The 27,879-nt window shown below is 38.7% G+C and overlaps 1 protein-coding gene across 1 annotated transcript; it reads left to right on the forward strand.

Moving 5' to 3' along the window:
- Positions 1 to 222: 222 nt before the first annotated feature.
- TRA2A (transformer 2 alpha homolog) lies at positions 223 to 22,598 on the forward strand. The gene is made up of 8 exons (XM_039223050.1): positions 223 to 429; positions 11,259 to 11,392; positions 15,414 to 15,579; positions 16,874 to 17,062; positions 19,565 to 19,680; positions 20,773 to 20,898; positions 21,424 to 21,491; positions 21,649 to 22,598. Exons 1-8 carry the CDS (start codon positions 394 to 396, stop codon positions 21,657 to 21,659), a joined length of 846 nt encoding a protein of 281 aa, XP_039078981.1. The 5' UTR covers positions 223 to 393; the 3' UTR covers positions 21,660 to 22,598.
- Positions 22,599 to 27,879: the final 5,281 nt, after the last annotated feature.

A 27,879-nucleotide genomic window follows, 5' to 3' on the forward strand; every position in this document is an offset into this window, starting at 1 on the left:
CTGGCGATTAAAAATCTTCAAACCAACTGACGTTAGAAAGGAGTCCTAAATGTTGAGATTACTCAACCAAGGATTCGGTTCCAACGCGGCCAGGCTCGGAATACACTCTATTCCCCACTCGCTAGGCGGGGAGGGCCACAACGCCTCACGGGAGGCGGGGCCATGACGTCACTGAGACGTCCCGCCCCCTTACGTCGCGCACTAGAAGGCCAGAGGGTTTCTGGCGGGGCCGGCGCCATTTTACCGGAGCCTGCGACCAAGTGGGAGTGGAGTGGAGCGGCCGTTGTTGCCGACTCTTTCCTCCTCCCCACGGTCCAGTCAGCGGTTGATTAGGCCATCGGCCCTCAAGCCGAGACTTGTCTCTTATTTAGTTCTGGGAAGCGCCTGGCCGAAATGAGTGATGTAGAGGAGAACAACTTCGAGGGCAGAGTGAGTACAAAGCCGCGGGAGCCGTCTTCGGCGGCGGCCCGATGCTCGGGGTTTCACGGGGACGAGCGCGGTCGGGAGGGGTTGCGGGGAGTCCTGCGGGGGCCCGCGGGGAGCAGCCTCTGGAGCCATCGCGGTTGTTTCCTCACATACCAAGATGGCTTCTGGGTTCCATTCTTTCCCCAAACACCACGGATAACCCCTCGTCCCCCCTTTTTGGAGACTGACTGATACCTGGACTCCTGGGTCCGATTCCCCCCACCCCCCCGCATTGGCGCGCTCCCTTCTCCCCACCCCTGAGGCTTCCTTATCTCTGTTCCGAGGAGTGGGTCCCCGTCGCGGTGGGGCGGGAGGAGACGGCAGGGAGTTCCCCTCCGGCCGGATAGTGGTAGGTGCTTCCTGCGGTGGCATTTCTGGCGACCCCGAGCATCGTAGAGGGTCTCGGGGTCGAAACTGCGCGGGGCTGTTGTCCGGGCGGGGAGAAGCTGGCGTGGGACTAGCTGGGGCCTGTGTCTCCTTGGCTCTCTATTGCAGTGAGCGGCCGCGTCTCTGTTGGAACCGGCGGCGTTGCGTCTATAAAGGCGAAAGCCTTGAGGTTGAAGGTGGGACGAGCCTAATGAAGTGGTTAGTCAACGACCGCACCGACCCTTAAGCGTTCTTAAGACGAGAGCTGTGAGGGGAAAACTACGCAAGGAGCCCTTTTCCCTTAATGTCCCTTCTACTTTCTTTTCACTTCAAAAATGAATGTGGAAATGCTATAACGCCTGATTTTTAAATTCCTTGATGTTGGGTTTTTTTCTCTCTTCTCTATATCTCAACTTCTAATGCTTTCCTTCCTATGATCTTTCATCTAAAAACCACTTCTTTACAGGTCTTTACGGTAAAAAAAAAAAATCTTACATAACTGAACAAATTTTGTGGCTCAGTATTTTGAAAATAGCTAGTCAGTTTATACTGTACTCAAAACGTTACCTGGAAATTACAGGCCTTCTCCCATTTCTCTCCTCACCCCGTCCCCCAGCAAAGAGGGCTCAGGGATTTTCATTATTTGGGGCCGATGAATATAAACATCACAAAGATACGTTATCCTCAGCCTAGATATACTAGAACATTAATCAGTGTTTGAGTTCTACTTCCGAAGTTAACCTGGTAGTGGCAATTGGTGGAAGTGGTTTAGTGTTAAACCGTGAAAAGAAAATCCCCAGGCAGCATGTTCTTGCTGTTGTGTTGGTATTCTAGTTACTAGGGGAAACGCATAAAAGCACTTAAGGTGTGTGCTGCCTGGAATGAATTTTGCCTTTTTAATAAAAGTACTTAGAACCAGAAAGTTAAAGCAGAAGGTTGATTTAGGCTTTTGTTCTTTATTAAGAGGAAAGAGATTTAAAGAGGTTAGAAACAAAACTATTTTTTAATGCCTGTAAGATTGGGTTTTAAAAATGAAACCTGAATCACAGATCTAAATGGGTAGTTGGACCTGCTTATTTTATAGTATGGGGTATTGATTGTCCCAACAAAACTTTTAAAAAATCTGTAATAAAAATACGTGGTGATAATTGTAAGCTGCTTGCTTTGAAAACGTTAGGTAGCTATGGAAAGAAATGTGGCTGTCAGTTAATCTTTCCTTCCATTGACTTTAGTACAGAAGTGTATTTTTTGTTAAGGTTTGTTTTGATTTGGTTTGTGGGGAAGTGAAGAGGCCTACTATTTGGGACCCTGTTTTCCTGTAAGTTCTTTTTAATTTGTCATCAAATCAAGGAATAGAACAAGTTCTAAGTAATTGTCACCTTACCCACCTAACAAAGCTGTATATGTATGATCCCCATCCAATTTTAAGCTAAAATGTATGTAGGCATTAACATTTTATGTTAACGGAAAGTGGGTTCTTCCTCCTCCCCGTCCCTTGCAATATTTACCGTCATAGAAAACATTTTTTGACATGTGATAACCAGGTGTATTTTAGTATAAATGAACCAGTAGATTGAATAATGCGTTCGCCCACCCTTACCTGTTACATCTTTTTTTTTTTTTTTCTTTTGTAGGTTGGGGTAATTGTCTTTGTTATTGGTTATAGAATTAGAAGAATGCCAGAAGCTTTTCTTAGGGTGTACTTTTTCTTTTTTAAAATTGTTTCTTACAACAGTTTAACATTCACTAGTGCTTTTCGTTTTTAAACTATTGTGATATCTTTTAACTGCTAGCCACAAACCAGCAGTTTAAAAAAGTTTTTAAAGAATATGATTGTCCTGTTATCTTTGTATCTAAATGTAACGACCATTTAGAAAGGCTCAAAAAAGGATTTTCAAATGATGTTTTTGAGGTTTATAAGTAGTTACACTTCAAATTTTTTAACTAGAGAAAACATTGACAAGTCAATATTGAAATTTCATTTGCTTTACCTACAGAATAAATAGCACGTGTTAAACCCCATGTGACTGAAAGATATTTAGAATTAGAGGGCAACTTTTTTAGAGCATTTCAGAAACTTAACCACACCACACCTCCTCCCCCGATTTTTAATACATTTTCTAATTTATTGCTCAAGATATTTTTGCAAGGGCTAGAGTACTCTTAGCATTTCAGAAAGTAAAGCAGGCCTAGAAGACCATGCAGCCAGGAATCTGAGATTTACAGGTCCCAGTCCATTGCTCATTGCATACATTATGCTGCATATATTTTGATTTACTTTTTAAACTTTTTTTTTTTAATGTTTTATTTATTTCTAAGAGAGAGAGACAACGTGAACAGGGGAGGGCCAGAGAGGGAGGGAGACACAGAATCCGAAACAGGCTCCAGGCTCTGAGCTAGCTGTCAGCACAGAGCCCGACGCAGGGCTGGAACCCACGAACCCGTTTGATCATGACCTGAGCTGAAGTCGGACACTCAACCGTCTGAGCCACCCAGGTGCCCCTTGGTTTACTTTTTAAAAAGGAGCACGTGTACTTCAGCATCTCAGAGACGTTAATAGAGTTTGTGAGAAACAGTTTACACGAGCTGAATTTTCCACTGTACGTTAATGTTTCTTCCATTGTAGAGGACTGGAGTAAAAGAACTTTAGGAAAGAAAATGAGCTGAATTTTGTTATAAGTAACCCTAATAGTAAAGCCGATCAAAATTCCCTTCTGCCTAAAGTAAAACTGTTGAGCATCTGCTGCCTTTTAAGTAAAGGTCAGGTGTTTTTGAGGGAAAAAGAACTTGGATTCTAATTTGAGATGACTGACAGCTCAAATCTGTGTAAAAGTAAGTATATAATCAAGTTCCCTGTGATAGAATTAATAGGAATTCAAAAAATGAAGCTGGGTGGTTTTGTCAAGGGGAAAGGGAAAGCTTTACCTAATAGGTAAAACACTGGATCTTACAGTTAAGCAATAGATTGGTTGTATGGGTATGACAATGAGGAGGTTGCTGGCATAGTAAGAGATGATAGATTTGACTAGATAAGCAGTCCGATAATGGAGGGTTTTGAATTCTAGATTTAGAGATTTGGACTTAATCCAATATGCAGTAAGAAGGCATGTATGGATTCTTAATTCTGGGAGTGGCATAATGAAAGGAATTTTAGGAAAGAACAGAGGGACTGATACAAGAAGAGCAACAAGGCACATTTGAAGTATTTAAGGAAGGAAACCGAAAACTCTGGTTTAACTAAATAGGACAGCAGTGGGATGTAAAGAATGAGTGAGACATTTTCAAGGGGTCCAGAAGAATAGCGGTGCCTTTAAAATAAGTAGTAGATTCCTTAAAACAATTTGCTTGGGACATGTATATTAAGTTTACAGAAATATATATATTTAATGTTTATTATTGAGAGACAGAGAGCATGAACAGTGGAGGGGCTGAGGGGGAGACACAGAATCTGAAGCAGGCTCCAGGCTCTGAGCTGTCAGCCCAGAGCCTGACACGAGGCTCAAATTCACAAATCATGAGATCGTGACCTGAGCGGAAGTTGGACGCTTAACTGACTGAGCCACCCAGGTGCCCCTATAGAAATATTTTATTTTTTTTTAAATATTTTTTTACTTATTTCTATGAGAGAGAGAGAGAGACAGCGTGAGCAGGGGAGGCTCAGAGAGAGAGGGAGTGACAGACTGAAACAGGCTCCAGGCTCTGAGCTGGCAGCCAGCGCAGAGCCCGACGCGGGGCTCGAACCCACGAACCACGAGATCATGACCTAAGCGAAAGTCGGACGCTTAACCGACTAAGCCACCCAGGTGCCCCAGAAATATTTTAAACAGAAATGTCTTTCTGAGCTGAGAGTGGGGCTGACACTTGAGCTATGACTTTGCATGTCATCTTCATAAAAAGAGTTGTTTGCTTCACATAGCTTAAAGTTAGGATTTAGGTCTCAAAAAATGTTTAGTCTCCTTCATAGAAATTATGAGGAATGGAAATTGAGTTTTTCTTTCATTTTACTTATTTTATTCACCCTCTACCCCTAATTATTTTTAACAAAACTTAGAAAAATGTTAAGTCCATTTTTTTTTCTCATTCAGTGGCCCATTGTTTTTAATAGAGGTTAAAGATTTTCATGTAAGGGTCCATCTTAGAAATTCCACAGTTGTCTACGCTTTGTAGTACAGTTGAAGAGGAAAGATGCTACTTATTCTTGTCTGCTTTTCAGAGTTTGTTATAGCTTCTTGAGTAGCTAGAATATTTTTAGGTGACTCCTAGTGTTCCCCTTAATATATGAGATGGTTTGGATGACAGAAGCAAAGAGCAAAATAAAAATTTGTCTCTACCAGTTTGAAATTAAAATGTGTGTGTGTTAAGACATTTTGCTAAAGAATAGCAAAAACAGGGGAAGCTTTTTTCTTCTCTGACTCCTGATTTGTAGTGATTGGGGCCATGACAGCTATTTGAAACTCATCTTGGTGACTAGCTTCTTTAATTTTTGTGTTTTTTTATGTTTTATTTATTTCTGAGAGAGAGAAATAGGCAGCATGAGCAAGGAGGGTCAGAGAGTGAGGGAGACACAGAATCTGAAGCAGGCTCCAGGCTCTGAGGTAGCCGTCAGCACAGAGCCCGTTGCAGGGCCCGAACCCATGAACTGTGAGATCATGACCTGAGCTGGAGTCGGACACTCAACCGACTGAGCCACCCAGGTGCCCCAATGACTGGCTGCTTTAAAAAAAAAAAAAAAATAATAATAATAATAATCTTAAACTAGGCCTTAAAATTTTCTGTTGATGAAACTTTAATAAATGTGAGAGTACAAGGGAGGTTTGCTCTCTCCTTTCCTTTTAAAAATGAAAAAAATCTCTATTTTACAGATAAGAATGTCAGCCTTAGCTCTTAAAAATACTTAGTTCAAAAAAAATACTGTTTCTTAAGCACTTTAATTTCATGTATATCATCACATCAACTTGTTACAAAAGGGTAAGACTTTCTTTCCCATAGATAGCAGTTACAGTATTAAACTTGACAGTCTTGTTTTAGGTTTAATTTATTAAAGTTAAGTGCTTTCGTCCAATTTTCATGCTTCTTTACTTCCTCTCAATTTTTAAGCAAAGAATTGCCAAACTTAAAACATTTTAATGCTCAGATTTTAATATTTGAGATTCTTTGAAGGGTACTGATTTGCTCAATATAGGTAGAAGATGGGATTTCTTTCTTTCTTTTTTAATGTTTATTTTTGAGGTAGAGAAACGGAGCATCAGTGGGGGAAGAGCAGAAAGAGAGGGAAACACAGAATCCAAGGCAGGCTCCAGGCTCTGAGCTGTCAGCACAGAACCTGATGCGGGGCTTGAACCTACAAACTGGGGGATCATGGCCTGAGCCACCCAGGCACCCCGAAGGTGGGATTTCTAAAGGGAGCAATGAACTAATTGTACCGACAGTGCACAGATTTGTCATAGATGCTTAATGATTTGTGCCATTTCTAAAATGAGGATTAAAAAAATCTAGAGATCTGAAAGAATGTGAAGGGATTTAAATATTTAGAGGAAAAAAAAGTTTAGAGGAGAATAATGAAGGAAATGTGGTTCCCACTCCTTCCTTTAGGTTATTGCCAGTATGTGGTTGTATATAATCCTTATTGTCTGATTATTTTCACCAAAATGAAATTTTGAATTATGAGTGACTAGGCCTGACCAATCTGAGGTAGAAAAAAAGTTTTTTTCTTCTGTAGTTTACTCAAGATTCATAAATGATACAAGAAGAAGAGAACCTAAGTAGAAAATTCTATAGCAAGTTCTTACTAAACAGTTTGTTTTTAGCCATTATTTAAAATTTAATATAACTAAGTTTATTGACCAGTTAAAATTTGTTTAAAAAAAAAAAGATTATAAATGTTTCAGGTAATTCCATGGTTGTGACTGGTTTAAATTTCGTTATTTATGCATAAGTGGTAGCTCCTAAATAATTTCTTTAAGCATCTCCAAAATTATTACAAACGTTAGAGAATGTAAAGACAAAGTGTTAGAATTTCTGTGACCTGTGAGCCTTTATGGATGGAAAGACCGCTTTCTCCTCACTTAGAATGCAGCATACAAGTGGGTTTTTGTTTTTTTTTTAAGGAATTACTCTGACAGCAGTTATGGGTTAAGACAATGAAAGTATTTATTTTATAAGCTTAAGAGACTATCATACTCAAGAGGAAGGAGGCAGAACAGCTATTTATGTAGACTGAAATTAAAGAATTGGATAAACACAGGTTTCCAATAAATTTACCTAAATGCACTAGTGTATTTTTATGGACATAAATTTCCAATTACATAAAGTAGTGGGAAAATATTTTGAGAGACCTTGTTTTTAAAGTTTATACTGTTACATGAACTCAAATATGTATAAACTTGGCACTATTGGTATGGAATTTGTACTGCCATAATATTAGAATTGGTTGCAGCTTAGCATTTATATTGTGATGTGTTCATTTTAGTGAACTTTCAAGTACTAAACATCTATGTTGTTGGAATTTTTTTCTTCCATCTATTATTTGATACTAGTATTAAAAGACTGCAATTATTGCTTACCTTAGGAATTGTTCACATTCTGCAACAATGTGTATATGTTTAATAACCTTTTTTCTTGATTAGAAGAATAGTACATGGTTGTTTATAGTTGTTTGCAGTGTGTAAATTGCAGCTTTTTTAACACAGATTGCTTGAATTGGATATATCATGGTACATTCCTGGTATTTGTGGTTAGCTCTCTGGTTTTTATTTTTGGCTATGTCCTTCAGCTGCCACCAGAGGTACCTTGATAATAAAGTATAGTTGAAAGAACAAACACCGTTTAAGCAGGTTGTACTATGAGAACTTTCTGCCTGGCTTCTGGTTTATAGTAGGTAAGGTAGACTGGAAGCCTGTTTAAGATTGCTATTAAAAATTTGGATATAATTTGGTTGAGTCATTCTGTCCATTTTTTTTTTTTTTTTAATTGGTTGTTGGATCACGATGCAGGTTACTGAGGAGTTTGCAGAATTTCTTGACTGGGCAGCTCTAAGAGTAGATTAAGTATAATCAAGTGAAACAGGACAGATAACAGCCCTTCTCAGTATTTTATTTTTCTGTTTGCAATTTCAATTCAGTTTCCAAATTCTGAAGTTTTATGTATTTCTCTGGGAAAAAAGTTATCATTTTGTAATAAAGATAAATCTCAAAGGTAGGAAAGTATAATCTAGCATTTGTCCACAAAGGTTGTAAGTTGGTTTCTATAGTGCATACTTTAGTGAAAATGGTACTTTGTACCGGCTTTTGAGAAATAAGTTACTTAAAAATGGTAGATATTAATTAATATGACTTTTTCTTTGTGAGGACTATTAACTATATTAGTTCTTAGAATGAGGGGCCATTTTTTTTTTTTTTGGTATTACAGTAAAAATTCTGAAGAATTAGTAGTTTATTCTTCAGGTTAAGTTAACTGACAGTTACTGATTTACATTTTTAGATTGTATCTAAATTGTTTTCATAAGTTAAAATGATAGTGACAACTTTGTAACTAGGTGTGCAAGGGAGGTAAGAGGACTGTTTCTTAACCTTGAATGATTCCATGAAGAAATTTATGCAGATTTAAGTTTTCCTGGTACAAAAACAGAAGGATAGGCAACAAAAGACGTATTAGGTGTTTGTGAATCCGAAGATAATTAAAAAGTAAGACTTCTTTTATTTTTTTTTAATGTTTGTTTATTTTTGAAAGACAGATTGCAAGTAAGGGAGGGACAGATAGGGAGACACAGAATCTGAAGCAGGCTCCAGGCTCTGAGCTGTCAACACAGCTTGAACTCCCTAGCTGTGAGATCATGACCTGAGCCGAAGTCAGACGCTTAACCAACTCAGCCACCCAAGTGCCCCAGCAGGACTTCTTTTAAAATATCCTAATGTCTTTTGAAAAAATACTGTGGTATCTTAATGTTATAGCAAACCAAAAGGAAACTTTGTTTCTTCCATTGAGCTCTGTGCCAGAACTGAGATTGAAACTTTAAATTTTAAGATGTTACTAAGTTAGTTTGTTTACATTAATTTCCAAGAAATGTCGATTTTCAGCACTGTTGAATAATTTCAACTGTTATATTTATTTGTGAGAGAAGACTTGAAAATCAAACATACACATATTTGAACCATAATATTTTTACCATTTACTGGAAAGCTTCACATAAGCATTTAAGAATAAACTTAGGTTTTAATTTAAGACTGGTTTCTACAGATGTAAATTAAACATTTTACAGTGTTGGAGAGCATAGAGCATTCTGATGTGTATGTAAACATGAACTATGGTCATAATCATAGATACTGTTCCATCTACTGCTGTTCAGCAGCATAAATGAATGTTACACCATAGGATCTGTGTTAATAGAAGGGAAAGCCGAGAGAGAGGAGAGGATACTCTTCTTAGCTTAATGAACCAGCCTGTGAAATGGTTCAATTACAAGCAAATTACCCATACTTTTTTTTAAAGTACAGAATATGCTGCTTTTATAGTTTCAGTGAATGAAAAACTCTAAATTGCTATGCCTGCTCCAGGCATCTGTCCAGGAATTTGGAGAGTATAGACATGTGGTGAAAGATTTAGGTAGCTAAATGGGAAAGGTTGATATTGAAGAAGGTAGCTATATGTTTCAGTTTTGTTTGCATCTGAAAAAATAAATAGGCCTGAAAGCATTTGTACACTTCTTAATAAATAACTCTTTTGGCATTAAACTCAAAGGGAAAGTTTTAAGGAAGTTGCATGGTAGTCTCATGGCATAAATGAAAATTGGTATGAAGTTGGGGTAATTATTTACACTGATAAGCAAGGATTAAATGGACAGAGAAACCAGACTGTCCATCCTACTATGGTCGTAAGTGCTCATATTTCTGTCAGATTAAGAAACAGTCTCTTAATCAGTTTTAAATCATTTGATTTGGAAAGTTTTGATTTATATCCAACTTTTTCAGAAGCCAGTCAGTTTTCTGACACAAGATACAGTTACTGAAGGGAGTATATGTATGTGTAACTGCATAAAATGCAAAAAGGGAATGAAAAAAATAAACACCATGATACTAATTTTATGACTTTTTGTACATTATGATACTTCGTGATAATACAGAATATTAAAATGGCACAGTTGCAAAATTATATCTATTAGTTATTTATAAGCCCAAGGGGACATTTTAAGAATTTCGTGTCCTCTTTTTCTCTTAAGTTTTCTTTATGCTTTATTTCAGAACATATGTTTCTGATTAAGTTGGAGTGTGCAAAGATAGTGGTCACGCATAATTGGGAAAAGATGTTAGTAATTTTGCTAATTTATTTTTTTTACTTTGAACATCAGCATGTGTTCTCTAATATGTGAGTTTAGGTAGGTGTGTGCAAATTTCAGCCCAGAATGCTTTGCTTTAACTGTATCTTGGTATCTTAGCATGGCTTAGTGAAAGCTTATTTTAAGATAACGAAGACTCCTCAAGTTATAAATTAATAAAAATTTAAGACACAGGTGGGGGGAATTACAGTTAATGTTAGATTTATGCTTGGATTACGTATTTATAATGGAGATTGTTCACATCTTAGGAACTAGGATGAAACATGAAAGGGGAGGAGGGTGAACAGTATGGTAAAAAAACATTTAGAAAATACAGTAAATTTTCTTTAATTGTTAGAAACTAGACTTTTGAACAATTTTAAAGATTATAAAATTGTTTTTTAATAAACTAGTTATTTGCACTTTACCTGCTGGCTTTTCCATTTGGTAGATAACATTCTGAACTCCAGCAGAGTTTTATAATCCCCACGTGCTTAAATATACTAAATGTTCTTTTTCCATTAAGGTTAATGTTCGTGAAGAAATTGAAGAGTTTTTTCCAAGAATGTGGAAGATAAATCAAGATAAAAGAAGGCTAATGAAAAGTATTAAAGATCAGAAAATTAAAATTGAATGGGGGAAAAAATTGAACAGAAGATTGGTCAGATAGAAGCACTTGAATATTTTTTTAAGGCTATTTTGAATTGTTTGAATTGGGGAAGAATACACGAAGTATGAAAAATGAAAAACTCAATGAAGAATGAAGAGAAGTAGAAAGCAAGAGTGAAGTAGAATTAAAAGAATCTGGAAGAATGAATGGGTCCTAGGTTAAGTAAATGTATGGTTTATGTTCCAGTGTCTGTATGATCAAGTTGTAGATGAATTTGCATGATTACTTAGTTAATAGAGAATTGGTGATCTGGTTCAAGTAGGGAATTATTGAGGACAGTTAGCAGTATTAACAATGGGTTATTAATGAGCTGAAATTTTTTCTGGAGGGTGTTGCCTAACCATTTGTTTTTCAGGAGCAATCAATATAAATAATTACGGTACTTAAATGTTAGGTGTTAGGCATCTACGTGACCAGTGCCATTTGTAATACTGTCTTCTTTGTTAGGAGTCTCGCTCTCAGTCAAAATCTCCAACGGGAACTCCTGCTCGTGTAAAATCGGAGAGCAGGTCAGGATCTCGTAGTCCATCAAGGGTTTCCAAACACTCTGAATCCCATTCTCGATCAAGATCAAAATCCAGGTAAGTGTGCTTAAAATAGTACTTAAATTGCTTTCCTTGGATTTTCCAGAGTAAAGTGGTTTTCACCAAATCCTTTGTTTTTGCTGCATTTTGTATAGAAGTTAGACTGGGGCGCCTGGATGGCTCAGTCGGTTAAGCGTCCAACTTTGGCCCAGGTCACGATCTCGCCATTCCCGAGTTTGAGCCCTGCGGCGCTTTCTGTTGCTGACAGCTCAGAGCCTGGAGCCTGTTTTGGATTCTCTGTCTGTCTCTCTGCCCCTCCTCTGATCACATTCTGTCTCTTTCTCATAAAGACTAAAACATTAAAAAAATAAAAATTAGAAATTAGACCAAAGAAATGTCGCCAAAAACATGAAGTAGTTTTTCCTCAAATTGCGGAGTTTAGAAAGGAATGTTCTAAGGGTGCCTGGGTGGTTAAGTTAAGTGTCACTCTTGGTCTTGCATCAGTTCATGATCTCATGGTCATGGAATCTAGCTCCTGTTGGACTCTGCACTTAGTGAGAAGCCTGCTTGGGATTCTCTCTCCCTCCCTTCCCCACTCATGCATGTGCACTCTCCCAAAAATAAATAAAACATTTTTTAAAAATGAGTGTTCTAGATAAAGATTTATATAAGGAGGAGTCATCTCTTGGCCCAACTAACCCATCAGATGCTGGCTGTTAATATAGATTAAATATTTGTTGATTTAAATGTATTTGGTATCTAAGAATTGGTTTTTTATTATATTTCAGTATTTGTACAGCCAGAAGGCAATTTTCTCCATTGGAGACTTGGCATGTAATTTAGAGCAGAGAAGGTTGATGTGCCTATGTTGTACTGGTTATCAGAATGTTTTGATAAGCTGTTCCAAGATTCATATTCTAGCTACATCCTTTACCTGAAGATTGTGACTCAGTAGGTTCAGGTTGGAACTCTGGTGAGATGTAATTGAGGCAAGGAGTGGGGGACTCTCTGGGTGATTCAGAGCCCCTATCACCACTGTCTCCATTAACAAAAACTCCAGTGAACCATTGCAAAAGTTTACTGTATCAGATGTCCTAGGTGTATGGGGGTGGGTGAAAGAAAGTTTATAAACAACCAGGATGATTAATTCATTAAGCTATTATGATTTCTTTTTTTCTTTTTTTTAGGTTTATTTAGTTAATAGAAATGGAGATAACGTGAGTGGGGGAATGGCAGAGAGAATCCCAAGGAGGCTCTACTCTGTCAGTGCAGAACCCTGGGGGGGGGGGGGGGGCTTAAACTCACAAAACTATAAGATCATGACCTGAGCCAAAACAGAGTCAGATGGTGATGCTTAACTGACTGAGCCACCCAGGCGCCCCTATAATTTCTTGATTGGAGGCATAATTACTTTCTTTTCTTTCCTTTTGTTTTTTTTCTTTTTTTAACCATTATTCCTTTTTGAGAGACAGAGACAACCTGAGCAGGGGAGGGTCAGAGAGAGGGGGAGACACAGAATCTGAAGCAGGCTCCAGGCTCTGAACTATCAGCACAGAGCCCGATGCAGGGCTGAACTCACGAACTGCAAGATCATGACCTGAGTGAAGTTGGACACCTAACCCGATTGAGCCACCCAGGCGCCCCAAAAAGCTGTACTTTCCTTGAGGCCACAGCTATGTCTTTTCTATCATATCCATGATCTAACTTGATTTACTAACCACTGTAATTAAATTGTGTGCAGAATAGCATTGTGTAGAATTTGGGTGTGCAAACAGAAATGAGCATTTTTTTTATAGACTTTTTTTTTTTAATTTTTATTTATTTCTAGGAGAGAGAGAGAGAGAGACAGCGTGAGCAGGGGAGGGTCAGAGAGAGAGGGAGATACAGACTCTGAAATAGGCTCCAGGCTCTGAGCTGGCAGTCAGCACAGACCCGACGCAGGGCTCGAACCCACGAACCGCAAAATCATGACCTAAGTGAAAGTCGGACACTTAACCGACTAAGCCACCCAGGCGCCCCGAAATGAGCATATTTTTATCTTAGGACCTTCGCACTTGTTCTCGGCCTAGAATTCTTTTCCCTCAGATATTCAATCACTTAATTTATTCTCTGCCTGTGTGCTACCTGTGAATATTAAAGAGCATGCACACCTTATTGCGTTGCTCTTAATTTTTTTTTCGTAATACTTACCACTGTCTGATTTCAGAGAAAAGTTAGGCAGTCCTGAAGGATTTTTAATTTATGTCTCATTTATCATTACTATTTAAATACAACAGTTGAGGGGTGCCTGGGTGGTTCAGCTGATTAAGTGTCTGACTTAGGCTTAGGTCATATCTCAAGGTTAATTGGTTCTACCCCTATATCAGGCTCTCTGTTGTCAGCACAGAGCCCGCTTTGGATTCTCACTCTCTCTGCGTTCCCCCCCCCCAAAAATAACCATTTTTAATTTTTTTTTACGTTGGTTTATTTTTAAGAGACAGCATAAATAAGGGAGGAGCAAAGAGAGAGGGAGACACAGAATCCAAAGCAGTCTTCAGGCTCTGAGCTGTCACCAGAGCCTATGCGGGGCTTGAACCCACAAACTGAGAGATCATAACCTGAGCCGAAGTCAGACACTTCTGTTTTAAATTGAGAGTATAAATTAGAGCTAAAAAAAACTGGGAGATCTCATCTTAAATGTGCTAGGAACCACATCTCCAGGTCATGCCAAGAAACTTTTGCTCTTGCTATTCCTAGAACATTTTTCCTCTGTCTCCCTAGTAAAATTTATCTCCCAGCTTCACTATTAGCCTTCTTTGTTTTGAATAATCTTCCCTAGTTAGTTTTATTCTCCACCCATGTGCTCTCTTTTAGACTTTCTAGCCCTTTGCATGTATAACATTTATTGAATGCCTTAAACAGGTTATTTTTTAAGACTGTGATTGCTCCTGGTCTGGGTGTTTATTAAAGATGGGTCATATGAATAGCAAATAAGAAATTGTTAACGTTGAGAGGCAAGGAAAGAATCAGAGTGACTGGAAATAGAGGCAGGAGATGAATTAGGGAATCAGCAGAGGGGAAAGATGAATGCGATGCTGTAGAAAGCTTGAAGAAATGAAGACTTATGTGGGCGTTTAGGTTGTTGAATTAATTTAGGAGATGCTGGATTGCAGTATGCTAAAGAAAGATTGGAAAGGAAGTGACACGTAACAACGAAGGGAATGTAGAACTATATTGAGAAGATGGTAACAAAGGATTTTACTGTGGTGGTAATGGCAGTTGGTGATTTGTCTTTGTTATGGTAAGATACACATAACAAAATTTACAGGCTTGGGCACCTAGATGGTTCATTCAGTTGAGTGTCTGACTTTGGCTCAGGTCATGATCTTGCAGTTCATGGTTTTAAGCCCTGCCTTGGGCTCTGTGCTGACAGGTCAGAGCCTTTAGCTTGCTTCCGATTCTCTGTCTCCCTCTCTATGTCCTTTCCTTGCTCACACTCACTTGCTCTCTCTTTCTCTTTCTCTCTCAAAAACAAATATTAAAAACAATTTTTTAAAATTTATAGTCTTAACCATGTTTAAGTATGCTGTTGAGTGGTATTAAATACGTTACCATTGTGCAACCATCACTACCATCTGTCCCAGAACTCTTCATCTTATAAAACTAAAAAAACACTCTATACCCGGTAAGCAGTGGCCTCTTGTTTTCCCCTCCTCCCATCATTTTACTTTCTGGCTGTATGGTTTTGACTTCTCTAAGAACCTTGTGTGAGTGGAATCATAGTATTTGTCTTTTGTGGCTGGCTTGTTTGACTTAGCATAATGTCCTCAGGGGTCATTCATGTGTCAGAATATTGCAGGATTTCCTTATTGCTTGTTTTGTGTTTTTTTAAAGAGGGTAGAGCTGTAACATGCTTGTGAGGTAGAGTGAAAAGAGTGAGCCTAGAGGGGATAGACTGTGAACAAGATGATTGTATGATTAAGAGAACAAGAAGAATATACTTGCCTCAGAAAGGAAAAAGGAGCTGGGGTAGAAGTATAAATCCTTGGCATTACCCATCTTGCTTCAGTATTTTCACTTAAATGTATTTCTCTCAAAGGTCGAGGTCACGGAGGCATTCTCATAGACGTTACACTCGATCAAGATCCCATTCTCACTCTCATAGGAGACGATCTCGAAGTAGGTCATATACACCTGAATACCGGCGTCGAAGAAGCCGAAGTCACTCTCCAATGTCTAACCGGAGAAGACATACAGGCAGCAGGGTATGTAGTTTTTAAAAATTAATGAAAACTTATTTTGTCTTAGGTGTTTAGTTATAGCATAATAGTTTGCTTTCATGAGACTAGACCATTATTTAAAAGTGGTACTCCAGGGGCACCTGGTTGATTCAGTCAATGGAACATGCAACTCTTGATCTTAGGGTTATGAGTTCCAGCCCCTCATTGTGTGTAGAGATTACTTAAGGAAATAAAAAGTAAAGTGATACTCCAGAAACCTCCTTAAGCTTATGAATATTATCTGTGTTCATTTAAGTATATTTTCTTGGTACCTGGGTGGCTCAGTTGGTTAAATGTCCAACTGTTGTTTTCAGCTCAGACTGTGGTCTTATGGTTCATGGGTTTGAGCTCCAAGTCGGCCTCTGTGCTGACATCGCGGGGCCTGCTTAGGAATCTGTCTCTCAAAATAAACATTTAAAAACAATTTTTTATTACTTTTCTTTTTTTGACTTTTGAGTGAGAAGTTGAAATTTGGGAAGAAAATATATGTTCTAAGAATTAAAATGAAAACCATAAAATGAGAATATTGAGATAAAAAAGTTTTGATGGGGGGGCTGAGGGAAGCTGTCAGGGAATACATGTAGTAGTAATAATATAACATTTACATATTGAGCACTCTGCAGACGTTTTCAATACATGTAATAGATAAGCAAGTTGAGTCTTGGATATGTGACATTGATGTTTGGATTTTGGCTAACTGGCAGAGCCCGGGTTTCAACTAGGCTACTTGCCTCTCAAACTTTCCTTGCTTTGGTGCTGCATTTTTCCCCTATGTGATACTGAATAATTAAAGCGTTATGGAGTCTGCTCTTATTTAATAATAATGCTTTGAAATCTGTACATATATTTTTCAAATCTAGACTGTGGGGAAAATTGAAAGAATATCCTTATTAATAAGAATGAAAATGGAAGAAAGTCTAATTAGCACTTAAAGAGGAAATACTAAGTACAAATCTGTAAGATATAAAACATTTGAATAAACCACAAATAAGGCTTTATTTAAACTAGGGTGGATTCTTTGGTTACATTCTGAAAATTGTGGGGCTAGAAAGTAGGGATGTTTTTATTCAGAATACAACTGGATATATACTCCAAAAAAGGCCTGAGTGTACTGTAAACTGTAAAATATGATTTGTCTGGGAAATCCTTCTTTCCAAGTAACTTGAAATAGTATAATCTTTGTGTATTAGATGAGGTGTTCTAGGCAAAGCGTTTCTGTGTTTTAACTTTTACTTCAATTTGGAGCTTGAAATTAAATCACATCTTAAATATTCAACAGGCAAATCCAGATCCGAACACTTGCCTTGGAGTGTTTGGCCTCAGTTTGTACACAACAGAGAGAGATCTTCGTGAAGTATTTTCTCGATATGGACCATTGAGTGGTGTCAATGTGGTTTATGATCAGCGAACTGGACGATCACGAGGATTTGCTTTTGTTTATTTTGAAAGAATAGATGACTCAAAAGAGGTAATTTTATAATTATTTGTCAATTTGAAGTTTTTCTGAGGTACATAATTATAATGTCAAGTTATTGTTAAAAGTGACTGATAGTCTCCCAGTTCCATCACATGTTCTCTTTCATTCCTTGCTCAGTGTTAGAATTTGGAAATTACCATCTTCACTTTCCAGCGACTATTTTCTGAGATACGCATATCCTGATTGAAAACTGGCCTTGGAAAGTGAGATGTATGTGTTTGAGTTGATGGGAAAAGTAGAACATATAAATGTTCTTCTTTGACTAAATCTTATACTCCCAAGAAGACGATTGAACTGACGTTCTAGAAATTATATTTGGGGGTGCCTGGTAAGCTTGGTTGGTGGAGAGTGCAACTCTTGATCTTGTGGTTGTGAATTCAGGCCCACTCTGGGTGTAGAGGTTACTTAAAATCTTTTCTAAAAAGTTAAAAAGAAAGTATATAATATTTAGGTTTAATCTATTTATTTTTATTTTGCAAGATAGACACAGCGAAAGTGGGGGACAGGCAGAGGGGGAGAGAGAGAATCCCAAGCAGGCTTTGTGCTGCCAGCACAGAGCCTTATGTTGGGCTTGAATTCACAAAATCACAAGATCATGACCTGAGCTGAAACCAAGAGTGATATGCTTAACCAACTGAGCCACCTAGGTACTCCTGAAATTGTACTATTCTAATGTATTTGATAGTGGAATATAAAAGGAGCAGTAGGCTTGCTTTCTCTATACTAGAGTTCATAGTGATTGGATTAGAAAATTCCACGTTAAGGAATTTGAAGCCCATTATTGAGTTTTTATCAAACCTTTTTTTGTTTTTTTTGTTACTATCAAACCTTCATAAAATGTCAGGTACCTGGCTGTTCACTTGGTAGAGCATGTGACTCTTGATCTCAAGGTTGTGAGTTTTGAGCCCCACATTGGTACTATTCTACCAATAGTAGTTATCCAGTTACTATTTTACATGTGATAGTAGTTGAATGTGGGTCATTGCTCTATGTATCAACGATGTTTGATTGTGACATAAACAGTCAAAAGTTAGCATATCATGGGGCACCTGGGTGGCTCAGTCGGTTAAGTGTCTGACTTCGGCTTAGGTTATGATCTCGCGGCTCATGGGTTCGAGCCTCATGTCAGACTCTGTGCTGGCGGCTAGCTTAGAGCCTGGAGCCTACTTCGGATTCTGTGTCTCCCACTCTCTCTCTGACCTTCCCCTGCTCACGCTGTCTCTCTCTCTCAGAAATAAATAAAAAACATTAAAAAAAAAAGTTAGCATATCTTTCAAAAATAATAGATGCTAGTGGCATCTAGTAGATAGAGGCCAAGAATACTAACATCTTACAATGCACAGGATAGCCACTCACAACATAGAATTAGCAGTCCCAAAATGTCAATAGTGCAAGGGTTGAAAAACCTCAGATAATTCTAACATAACAATATAAGGCTCCATGTTGTAAGTCAGACATTGTAATTAGCATTCCCTAATGTTTTGATCTGTCAAATATTACTTTTTTGGTCACATATTTGTGATTTACTTCTGATATCAATTAAGGGATAAAGGTATAAACTTAAAAAAATAGTAGGAGGGAGTTCCTGGGTGGCTCACTCGGTTAAGCAGCCGACTCTGATATCTGCTGCTCAGGTCGTGATCTCTTGGTTCATCCCAGCCTCAGGCTCTGCACTGAGTGTGGAGCTTGCTTGGAATTCTCTCACTCCTCTCTGTGTCTTGCACACGCTGTTTCTCTCAAAAAAAAAAAAAAAAAAAATTAGTAAACTTTTTAAATAAAAATACTAAGATACCTGACTTGAAGTGAAGGTTGTGAAGTGTAAAACAATACCATAATTAAGGTTTTTTTTTTTAATATGAAATGTATTTGTCCTAGCTCTTGATTCCTCCCACAACTGCCCCGCCAGGTTTGTTTCCTTTATAAAATAAAATGAAATTGGCAACTTTACTGTCACTTCCAAAGAACTTGCAAATGTGTAAGGTGCTTGGATTATTGCCACATTCATTGGTATTCGTGCCAAATGGCAGAGTTAACACTGGTAATGTGACTGCAGGTATATAGACAGGAGCATTTGTTGACCTGTTTAAAAGTTCTTTTATATTTGGAGTTCACTAGGTGGCGGTGTGTTACCTAAGGAATAGTTTTTGGTCTGCTGAATGGCAATTTCTGAGTTGCCTACACTGATTCTAGTAACTGCAGCCTCAGAGTTATGCAGGCTTCCCAAGTTGTGTGGTTCCTTCTCCATCGCTGCTCCCAGTCTTTCATCAGAGGCAGGTTTAAGTGTCTCTGTGTGCATTAGAAAACTCAATACTGTTGACATGCATAGAGCAAGGATTAATAATGTAAAATCTTTTGGCCCCTGTTGTTTAGGAAAAAAGTGTTTAGAGAATTTTAATTTAATTTCAAATGGAAAATGTGCCAAATTTGTTGCAGTTTCAGTAGTTTCTTCTTAGTGAATTATGCATGACTTTGTATGCCTATTCTCTGTTAAAGGCAATGGAAAGGGCAAATGGGATGGAGCTGGATGGTCGAAGAATTCGTGTGGATTATTCTATTACCAAGAGAGCACACACCCCTACACCTGGCATCTACATGGGCCGACCAACTCAGTAAGATTTCGAGTTTTCTTTTTTTTTTTTTTTTTTAGATTTCAAGGTTTCTAAGCTAAGCTGTAAGAGCTAGAAATTTACCAGAAATGCATGCAAATTTTTTATTAATCAGAATATAATACTTTTTTCTATAATTAGAATAGAAAGTTCAATTTGTATATATTCTAATATCTATTTGAGGAGGAGGACAAATTAAAGCCGTCAGAGTTGTTCCTGGCTCTTTGCTTGGTGCGATACAAATAGAAAAATTATTAAAGATGAGAAAAATAGTGTATGCTTTTAAGTATTTATTCTCTTTCTATTATGTGACTTTGGAAGCCTTGTGAATAGGGAAGGGTTTTATTGGTAGTGATACATATTTTTTTAGGCTTGTTTTCACATTGTGCAGAAAATAAACAGGCTTTTATAATTTTTTTTTTTTTTTTTAGTATAATATAGCCAAAGATGGTATTTCTTAAGAATGAAAGAAGGAATTACTTTCAGTTATTTTGAAATCTTACTTAGGAACATGTAGGGTTTGGCAGGGCGAGCCTACAGAAAACTAAACTGAAAATAATGTTCCTGTGATTAGGAGTTGAGAAAACAACAGGAGATAGTGCTTAGAGTTTAAATTCACTGCCAAAGACTTATAAACAAGACCTCAAAATTGTTGTAGTGATGCCCCTTAGTGTAAAGTAGTTAAGTGTGTTTGCTATTCAGGGTTGGTTTTGAATTCGTGATGTTTATTAATTGCATTTGAGTTAGTCTTAAGGACTCACATCTTAGGCATTTTGGTGCTGTTTCCTAGCACAGTGCTTCATTTCGCCTTGTCGAAAAGACAAGGTCCTGCTGGTTTAGGTAGTATAAAAGAGCAGTTTATAATTTGGAGAGTTCTGGGAAATCATTCCTGGTTATTTGTGTAATGAATAGGAAGCCAAAACCGAATAATACCATGGGAGTCAGCAAAGTGAGATGTGGAGTTAATGGACATGAAAAGGGTTATCTTTTTTCCTACCTTCTTTTCCCTCCTTCCTCCATTTTATTTAAGCACCAGTTGTTATTAAATGATACTGGAAAATCACACTGATGTAAAATTTTTACATTTTTCTGTAGTAGTGGCGGTGGTGGTGGCGGAGGTGGTGGTGGAGGTGGAGGAGGTGGCAGGCGTCGAGATTCATACTATGATAGAGGATATGATCGTGGGTATGACAGATATGAAGACTATGATTACCGGTACAGGTAATGTTTTAATTTGTAATTTCTGTTCTAAATTAGATGATAGTAGTAGTATTTGGCACTTTTATGTTTCATATGTATTAATAAAATATTTAAAATAGATTTTATAGGGCATGCCTGGGTGGCTCAGTTGGTTAAGCATCTGACTTTGGCTCAGGTCATGATCTCACAGTTTGTGAGTTCAAGCCCCGCCATCTAACAATGCAGAGCCTGCTTGGGATTCTCTCCCCCTCTGTCTGTCTGCCCCTCCCCCACTTGTGCTTTAAATAAGTTTAAAAAAATGAAATGGATTTTACATGATGGCTTCTTGAGAAAGGGGGAAATAATTTTCTCAAGATTGAGAACAGAGGTCAGTAATCTGTATTTGTCAATATTTTGTTGTGTCATATGCTTGCTGTTCTTGTATTAATTGGCACACGAAATGTAATGGTTATCATCTCGGATCCATTATTTGAATGATAGGTAATTTTTATTTTCAGCTGCCTCCGTGATTATGTGGTATGCTAAATAAAATTTTATTTCTTACAGAAGAAGATCACCTTCTCCTTACTATAGTCGATACAGATCACGATCAAGATCTCGTTCCTACAGTCCAAGTATGTACACCTTTACTTTTGTGGCACTAAGAACCACTAGTAATTAATGGTTTATTTTAGAAAATCTGGGTATATGGAGACTATTCATAGTTGGATGCATACTAGGCAAGTCAAACTATAATTGTCATTTTGACTTTTATTTTTTGCTCTCTTTCAGGACGCTATTGATAAACAGAGTGGTTCCAGATGAGGACGTCTTTCTCTCTCTCTTTTCTTTTTTGTTTTTGTTTTTTTCGTTTTTGGGGTTTTTTTGTTTGGTTTGGTTTTGGTTTGGTTTGTTTAATTCTGGATTTCCCCAAGCTTCTAATCTTTCTTACTCCTTTAAAAAGAACCTTTAAAAAAAAAATCTTTGATTTATTTACCATCTACACTTTGTCAATTGTATTGCTGTTTTCCACCCCTTTTAGTATATTCTTAAAGATGTAATTATTGTCGGTTTGAGTAAAACATCTTAAGTAAAAAAGGAACCCCCCAGTGTTATGCTTTGTAAATGATTTTTTCCCCTTTGCTTTGCTTTTACAGAAAATTAACTCCTGACTAATCAAATGAGGAAAGAAATGATCTTTTAAAAGCTTCCTTTGTGTTAGATATTGTATTAGACATTGTACTAGAGACCTGCATTTACACTGAACTCCTTTTTTAACTTTCTTTTGGGGAAGGCAGTAACACACAAAGTAGTTCAGTCATGTCAAGTTTGTCTGGGGTGGCATGGAGCAGTCAAATAGTTAAGTGTAGAAAGTTTGAAGCTATAGAAGAAAACACTTTGTCATTTCTTTTGAAGAACGAAATTTATGAACCCTAAAAATTACGTCGTTTTTTTAGAGATGAAAAGCTTGTGGACTCCTACAAAACATGTTGTATTTAAAATACATCTGTTAAAACTTAAAAGTGTGATTTTTGTGTTGAATTTATTGAAGTTTTAAGTATTCCCTTAATCAGTGAAGGACAACTCTTATTTATTACTTAGAGCAATTATATACTTTGCTGTTAGAAATTTTGGTATTCGAACAATGGTTAAGCGGGCTATTATTGTATAGTATGAATCCTTAGAAGATATGTGTGAGGAAAAGTAGTCTCCTTTCAAATAAAACTTAATTTCTTTGAAAATGAGACTGTCTATTTTATTGTGGTAGGATGGGAAACTATTAACTGGATTGATTTGGGAACCAGTCCCTTTCCTAACATACTTGCTTATACCTGATTGTATAATTGTTTCTTCCTCAGTCTTAAAATTTTTTTAATGTTTATTTTTTGAGAGAGAGAGAGTACAAGCTGGGGTGGGGCAGAGAGAGAGGGAGACATAGAATCTGAAGCAGGCTCGAGGCCCTGAACTGTCAGCACAGAGCCCTACAGGGGGCTCAAACTTGTGAACCATGAGATCATGAGCTGAGCTGAAGATGGACACTTAATCAACTGAGCCACCCAGGCACCTCTTCCTCAGTCTTTAAAAATCCTTTTCTTCCCTCCCCTTTTCTGTCATCCAAGTTGTTGGTATTGAGAATATTCAATACAAAGCACCGTGGTGAAGGAAAGTTAAAATGGTTTATGTCTTCAAGGAGCCCGCATTCTAATAGGACACATACTCAACTGTTATGTAATGTAAGGTGAAGATGCTCTAGCAAAGAGGTGGATTATGTTTCAGGCAACTTTTATTTAAAAAAAGGTATAGGAACGTGAGCTCCTTTGTTTTCTTCTTCAAACAGTGGGGATAAAATTAGATAATTTTAGGGGCCCGTGGGTGGCTCAGTCGGTTGAGTGTCCAACTCGGGTCATCATCTTAACAATTCATGGGTTCCAGCACCACGTCAGGCTCTGTGCTGACAAGTCACAGCCTGGAGCCTGCTTCGAATTCTGTCTCCCCCTCTCTGCCCTTCCTCCCTCTCTCCTTCTCCCTCTCTCTCTCAAAATAAATAAACATGAAAATAGATTATTTTGGGGCGCCTGGGTGGCTTAGTCGTTGGGCGTCCGACTTTCGCTTAGGTCATGGTCTCGCGGTTCGTGGGTTCGAGCCCCGCGTCGGGCTCTGTGCTGACTGCCGGCTCGGAGCCTGGGGCTTGTTTCAGAGTCTGTGACTCCCTCTCTGACCCTCCCCTGCTCACGCTGTCTCTCTCTCTCCTAGACATAAATAAAACATTTAAAAAAAAAAAAGAAAAAAAGAAAATAGATTATTTTAATCTATGTAATAGACTGATGGAATCTATGGGATTGAAGTAGCTTCAGGTATCTTTATTTTTTAAGGATTTTGTTTTTAAACAATCACTGTACCCACCATTGGGGCTCAGACACACAACCCCAAGATCAAGAGTCACACACTCCACCAACTGAGCCAGCCAGGTACCCCTATTAAAAAGCTTTTTTGGGGGCTTCTGGGTGGCTCAGTTAAGCGTCCAACTTCAGCTCAGGTCATGATCCAGCGGTTCGTGGGTTCAAGCCTCATGTCAGGCTCTGTACTCACAGCTCAGAGCCTGGAGCCTGTTTTGGCTTCTGTCTCTCTCTCTCTCTCTCTCTCTCTCTCTCTCTCTGTCCCCCCACCCCATCTCTCAAAAATATTGTAAAAATTAAAAGAAAACCTTTTCAAAATGTCATTTTAACAGTTTTTGCCAATAAAGAATAGCTGGAGATCAAAGCAATATCTTGCCGGTTCCTAGAGAAATTTAGTTCCTGTGTGCACAGAGCCTGATGCGGGGCTCAAACTCATGAACCTGAGATCATGGCCTTAACCAAGACCGAGTTTAACCAATTGACCCACCCAGGTGCCCTTAAGCACGGTTATTAAAAGACTTGGAATTGCCCTAAAGAGAACATTAATCTGTTGACTGTAAAAGTACTTTAAAGATTCAAGCAGCATATCCCCAACAAAAATGAAAACATTAGCCACAGTCTGTTAGAGAATAACCGTGTGAAGAGACAGTAAATATCAGAAACAAAACATGTAGATGTTACATACATGCTAATGGGAAGGAGAATATGGGAGTTTAAGCAGGCTTTCTGAGGTGAAATTTTAAGTAGAATCTAAGGGTGATAAAGGAGGGAGACTTGTGGGTACCTGAAGGAAGAACATATTAGGTACAGGGAATAGCAAATGTAATGGCCCTGAGCCAGTAGCTACCCAAAATGTTGGAGAAGGAAGTCAGAGAGGACAAAGATGATGACCAAGGGCTGGGTGCTGCTGGCGAGACGGAGAGATTGGGAGGTGTGGTTTCAACAGTCAAGAGGCAAATTCCTTTAAAGAAAGGGGAACTTCTTTCAGACGTAGTGCTTGGATGTAATGTTAATGTATTAAATACTAGGCCTGGGGCCTGCTTCGGATTCTGTATCTCCTCTTTCTGACCCTCCCCTGCTCACACTGTCTCTCTCTTTCAGAAATAAATAAACATTAAAAATTAAAAAAAAAAAAAAAAAAGGTTTAGGAGGACCTGGCTGGCTCAGTCAATAGAGCATGAGACTCAATCTCTGGGTTGTGAGTTCAAGCCCCATGTTGGGTGTAAAGATTACTTAAAAATATATTTTTTTAATTTTTTATTTCTGAGAGACAGTATGAACAGGGGAGGGTCAGAGAGAGAGGGAGACACAAGACTCTGAAGCAGGCTCCAGGCTCTGAGCTGGCAGCACAGAGCCCGACGTGGGGCTTGAACCCAGAAACTGTGAGATCGTGACCTGAGCCGAAGTTGGATGCTTAACCGACTGAGCCACCCAGGCGGCCCTTAAGAATTTTGTCTTGGGGGCGCCTGAGTGGCTCAGTTGGTTAAGTGTCCAACTTCGGCTTAGGTCATGATCTCACGGTTCGTGGGTTTGAGCCCTGCGTCAGCTCTGTGCTGACAGCTAGCTCAGCCTGGAGCCTGCTTCAGATTCTGTGTCTCCCTCTGTCTCTGACCTTCCCCTGTTCATGCTGTCTCTCTCTCAGAAATAAAACATAAAAAAAGGGCCGCCTGGGTGGCTTGGTTAAGTATCCACTCTTAATTCAGCTCAGGTCATGATCTCACAGTGGGATTGAGCCCTACATCGGGCTCTGTGCTGGCACCTGGGTGGCTCAGTTGGTTAAAAGTGTCTGACTTCGGCTTGGATCATGATCTCCTAGTTGGGGAGTTTGAGCCCTGCATCAGGTGCCACACTGATGGTGTAGAACTTGCTTGGGATTCTCTCTCCCTCTCTCTGCCCCTTCTGTGTACTCTGTCACTCAGAAATAAACTTAAAAAAAAAAAAAAAAACTTAACCCCAATGTCAAACTTCATGCTTTGGGTATATGAATTTTCTTTCTTCCCATCCAAGTAATTAAATACATTGAATGATGATCAAAATCTGCATTTTTGTGCTATGAGTATACATTGGAAGGTAAGATGAGGGTACCTGGGTAGCTTACTGCATTGAGTATCTGACTTTTGATCTCAGCTTAGTTCATGATCTGCTTTTGTGGGATCTAGCCCCACATCAGGCTCTGCACTGACAGCGTGGACTCTGCTTTGAATTCTGTCTCTCCCTCTCTGCTCCTCCCCAGCTTAGGCTAGGAAGCCCTGACTTCCTCTCTTTCTTCCCCCCGCCCCCCATATACCATCAATGGGAGTCATGAATATAGACAGCAAGAAAACTAACTTCCAAGAAAGCAAACAGGCATAAGAATAACAAGCTTTGCCAATTTAACCTCCCACCAAAAATATAGGAGAGAGAGGTCTTGAAACAATGTGTCGAGATTTTACTAAAGAAAAATAAGTATACTCTGAATTATTTGCACTACAAAATTATTTCAAAATGAAATGACCACGTTACAAAAACCAGCAATGTGGCCAGAAGAACTAATGGAGGAACTCCTCTGGCTCATTAAAGCATGTGACTAGATCTCAGGGTTGTGCATTCAACCCCCACACTGGACATAGAGTTTACCTAAGAGAAAGAGCTAATGAAAACAAAACCACTGGAACTAGGGAGAAAGTAAGACTAAATGATGTTAGGACAAAAACGGATACTATGGAATCCTGTATACTTGAAATGATTCTTCACTAATTCTGTGTACTTGGTAATTGATTCCCAAAAGCCTATCCACTTGAGAAACCCACACATGGTGTTCATAAAATTTGAAAGAAAGCTGTTGCTTAACACAATCCAGTCATGAGTCCCAATGGTATGCTGTCCTGTGCAGTTTACATATGTCTCTAATGGTAATTTAATCCAGGGATAAACTTTTATGGCATAATTTTCAGTCTTATACAAATACTGCTTCTTTGTGTTTCAATCTGAGAGGATACTCTCGATGCAGAAATGTAACTGTCAAGATACATGGAACAGTGAATTGAGGATAAAATTGACAAACTTGGAAAAATTGAGACTATCAAAAAGAGGGCCTAGGAGCATCTGGCTGCCTCATGAGGTTGGTTGACCCCGTGGCTCTTGATGTCAGGGTTGTGGGTTCAAGCCCCATGTTAGGCATGGAGCTTACTTTAAAAATGTTTAAAAAGGGGGCCTAAGTAGGCTATCCACCCCCCTCAGAGGGGAGCGTTAACACATGGGTACAGGTGCTACAGTTTTGTAACAGTGGGACTCTGATCACTTTGAGAAAATTTAAAGTATGTATAGAGGGAACACTGGAGTGTCAGTGTTCGATTTGTATAGTTTTGGTTGGATAAGATGAAAAGGCTGGAGACGGATAGTAGTGAAGTTTGCACAGTGTGAATGTACTTAATGCCATAGATCTGCACACTGTTAACAAATGGTAAACACCTAGGGAGTGCCTGGGGTGGCTCAGTTAAGTGGCCAACTTCGGCTCAGATCATGATCTCAAGCTCGTGAGTTCGAGCGCCACATCGGGCTCTGCACTGGCAGTGCAGAACCTGCTTGGGATTCTCTCTCTGCCCTTCCCCTACTTGTGCAGTCTCTCTCGAAATAAACTTCGAAAAAAATGGTAAAAGTGTGTAGCTTGCCACGCACACATAGTAAAAAACTGAAACTCCCGAAGATAAAGATCCACACATCTCTCTTTATTATTTCTCTCTGATGTATCCTGCCATTTGATAGTTGGAAAATGATTAGGTAGCCAATGAGGCATGAAGTTTGCGCATGCTTGGTGCCTAGAATGGTGACTGGTATGGAGTAAGTGCCCAATAAATGTTTTTATGAATTGATGAGAATAGTAACATGGGGAAAAGATTGGTAGGGTCCATAAGCTGAATTCCCAATCAGAAGGTTCCATCAAGTTAGGGGCACCTGGGTGTTTCAGTTGGTTCAATGTCCAACTTCAGCTCAGGTCATGATCTCACAGTTCATGAGTTCCAGCCCTGCATCAGGCTGTGTGCTGACAGTTCAGAGTCTGGAGGCTGCTTTGGATTCTGTGTCTCCTTCTCTGCCCCTCCCCTGCTCCCACACTGTCTGTCTCAAAAATAAACATTAAAAAATTTTT

This window comes from Hyaena hyaena, unplaced genomic scaffold (assembly GCF_003009895.1).
Source record: "Hyaena hyaena isolate Hyena2069 unplaced genomic scaffold, ASM300989v1 scaffold_1276, whole genome shotgun sequence".
Classification (NCBI taxonomy): Eukaryota; Metazoa; Chordata; class Mammalia; order Carnivora; family Hyaenidae; genus Hyaena; species Hyaena hyaena.

Bases quoted from the DNA above. Each gene is read 5' to 3' on its own strand.
- TRA2A (XM_039223050.1), top strand. From the start codon at position 394: ATGAGTGATGTAGAGGAGAACAACTTCGAGGGCAGA. The intron at 430-11,258 runs GTGAGTACAAAG...CTTCTTTGTTAG, and splicing joins AGAACAACTTCGAGGGCAGA to GAGTCTCGCTCTCAGTCAAA. The intron at 19,681-20,772 runs GTAAGATTTCGA...ATTTTTCTGTAG, and splicing joins TACATGGGCCGACCAACTCA to TAGTGGCGGTGGTGGTGGCG.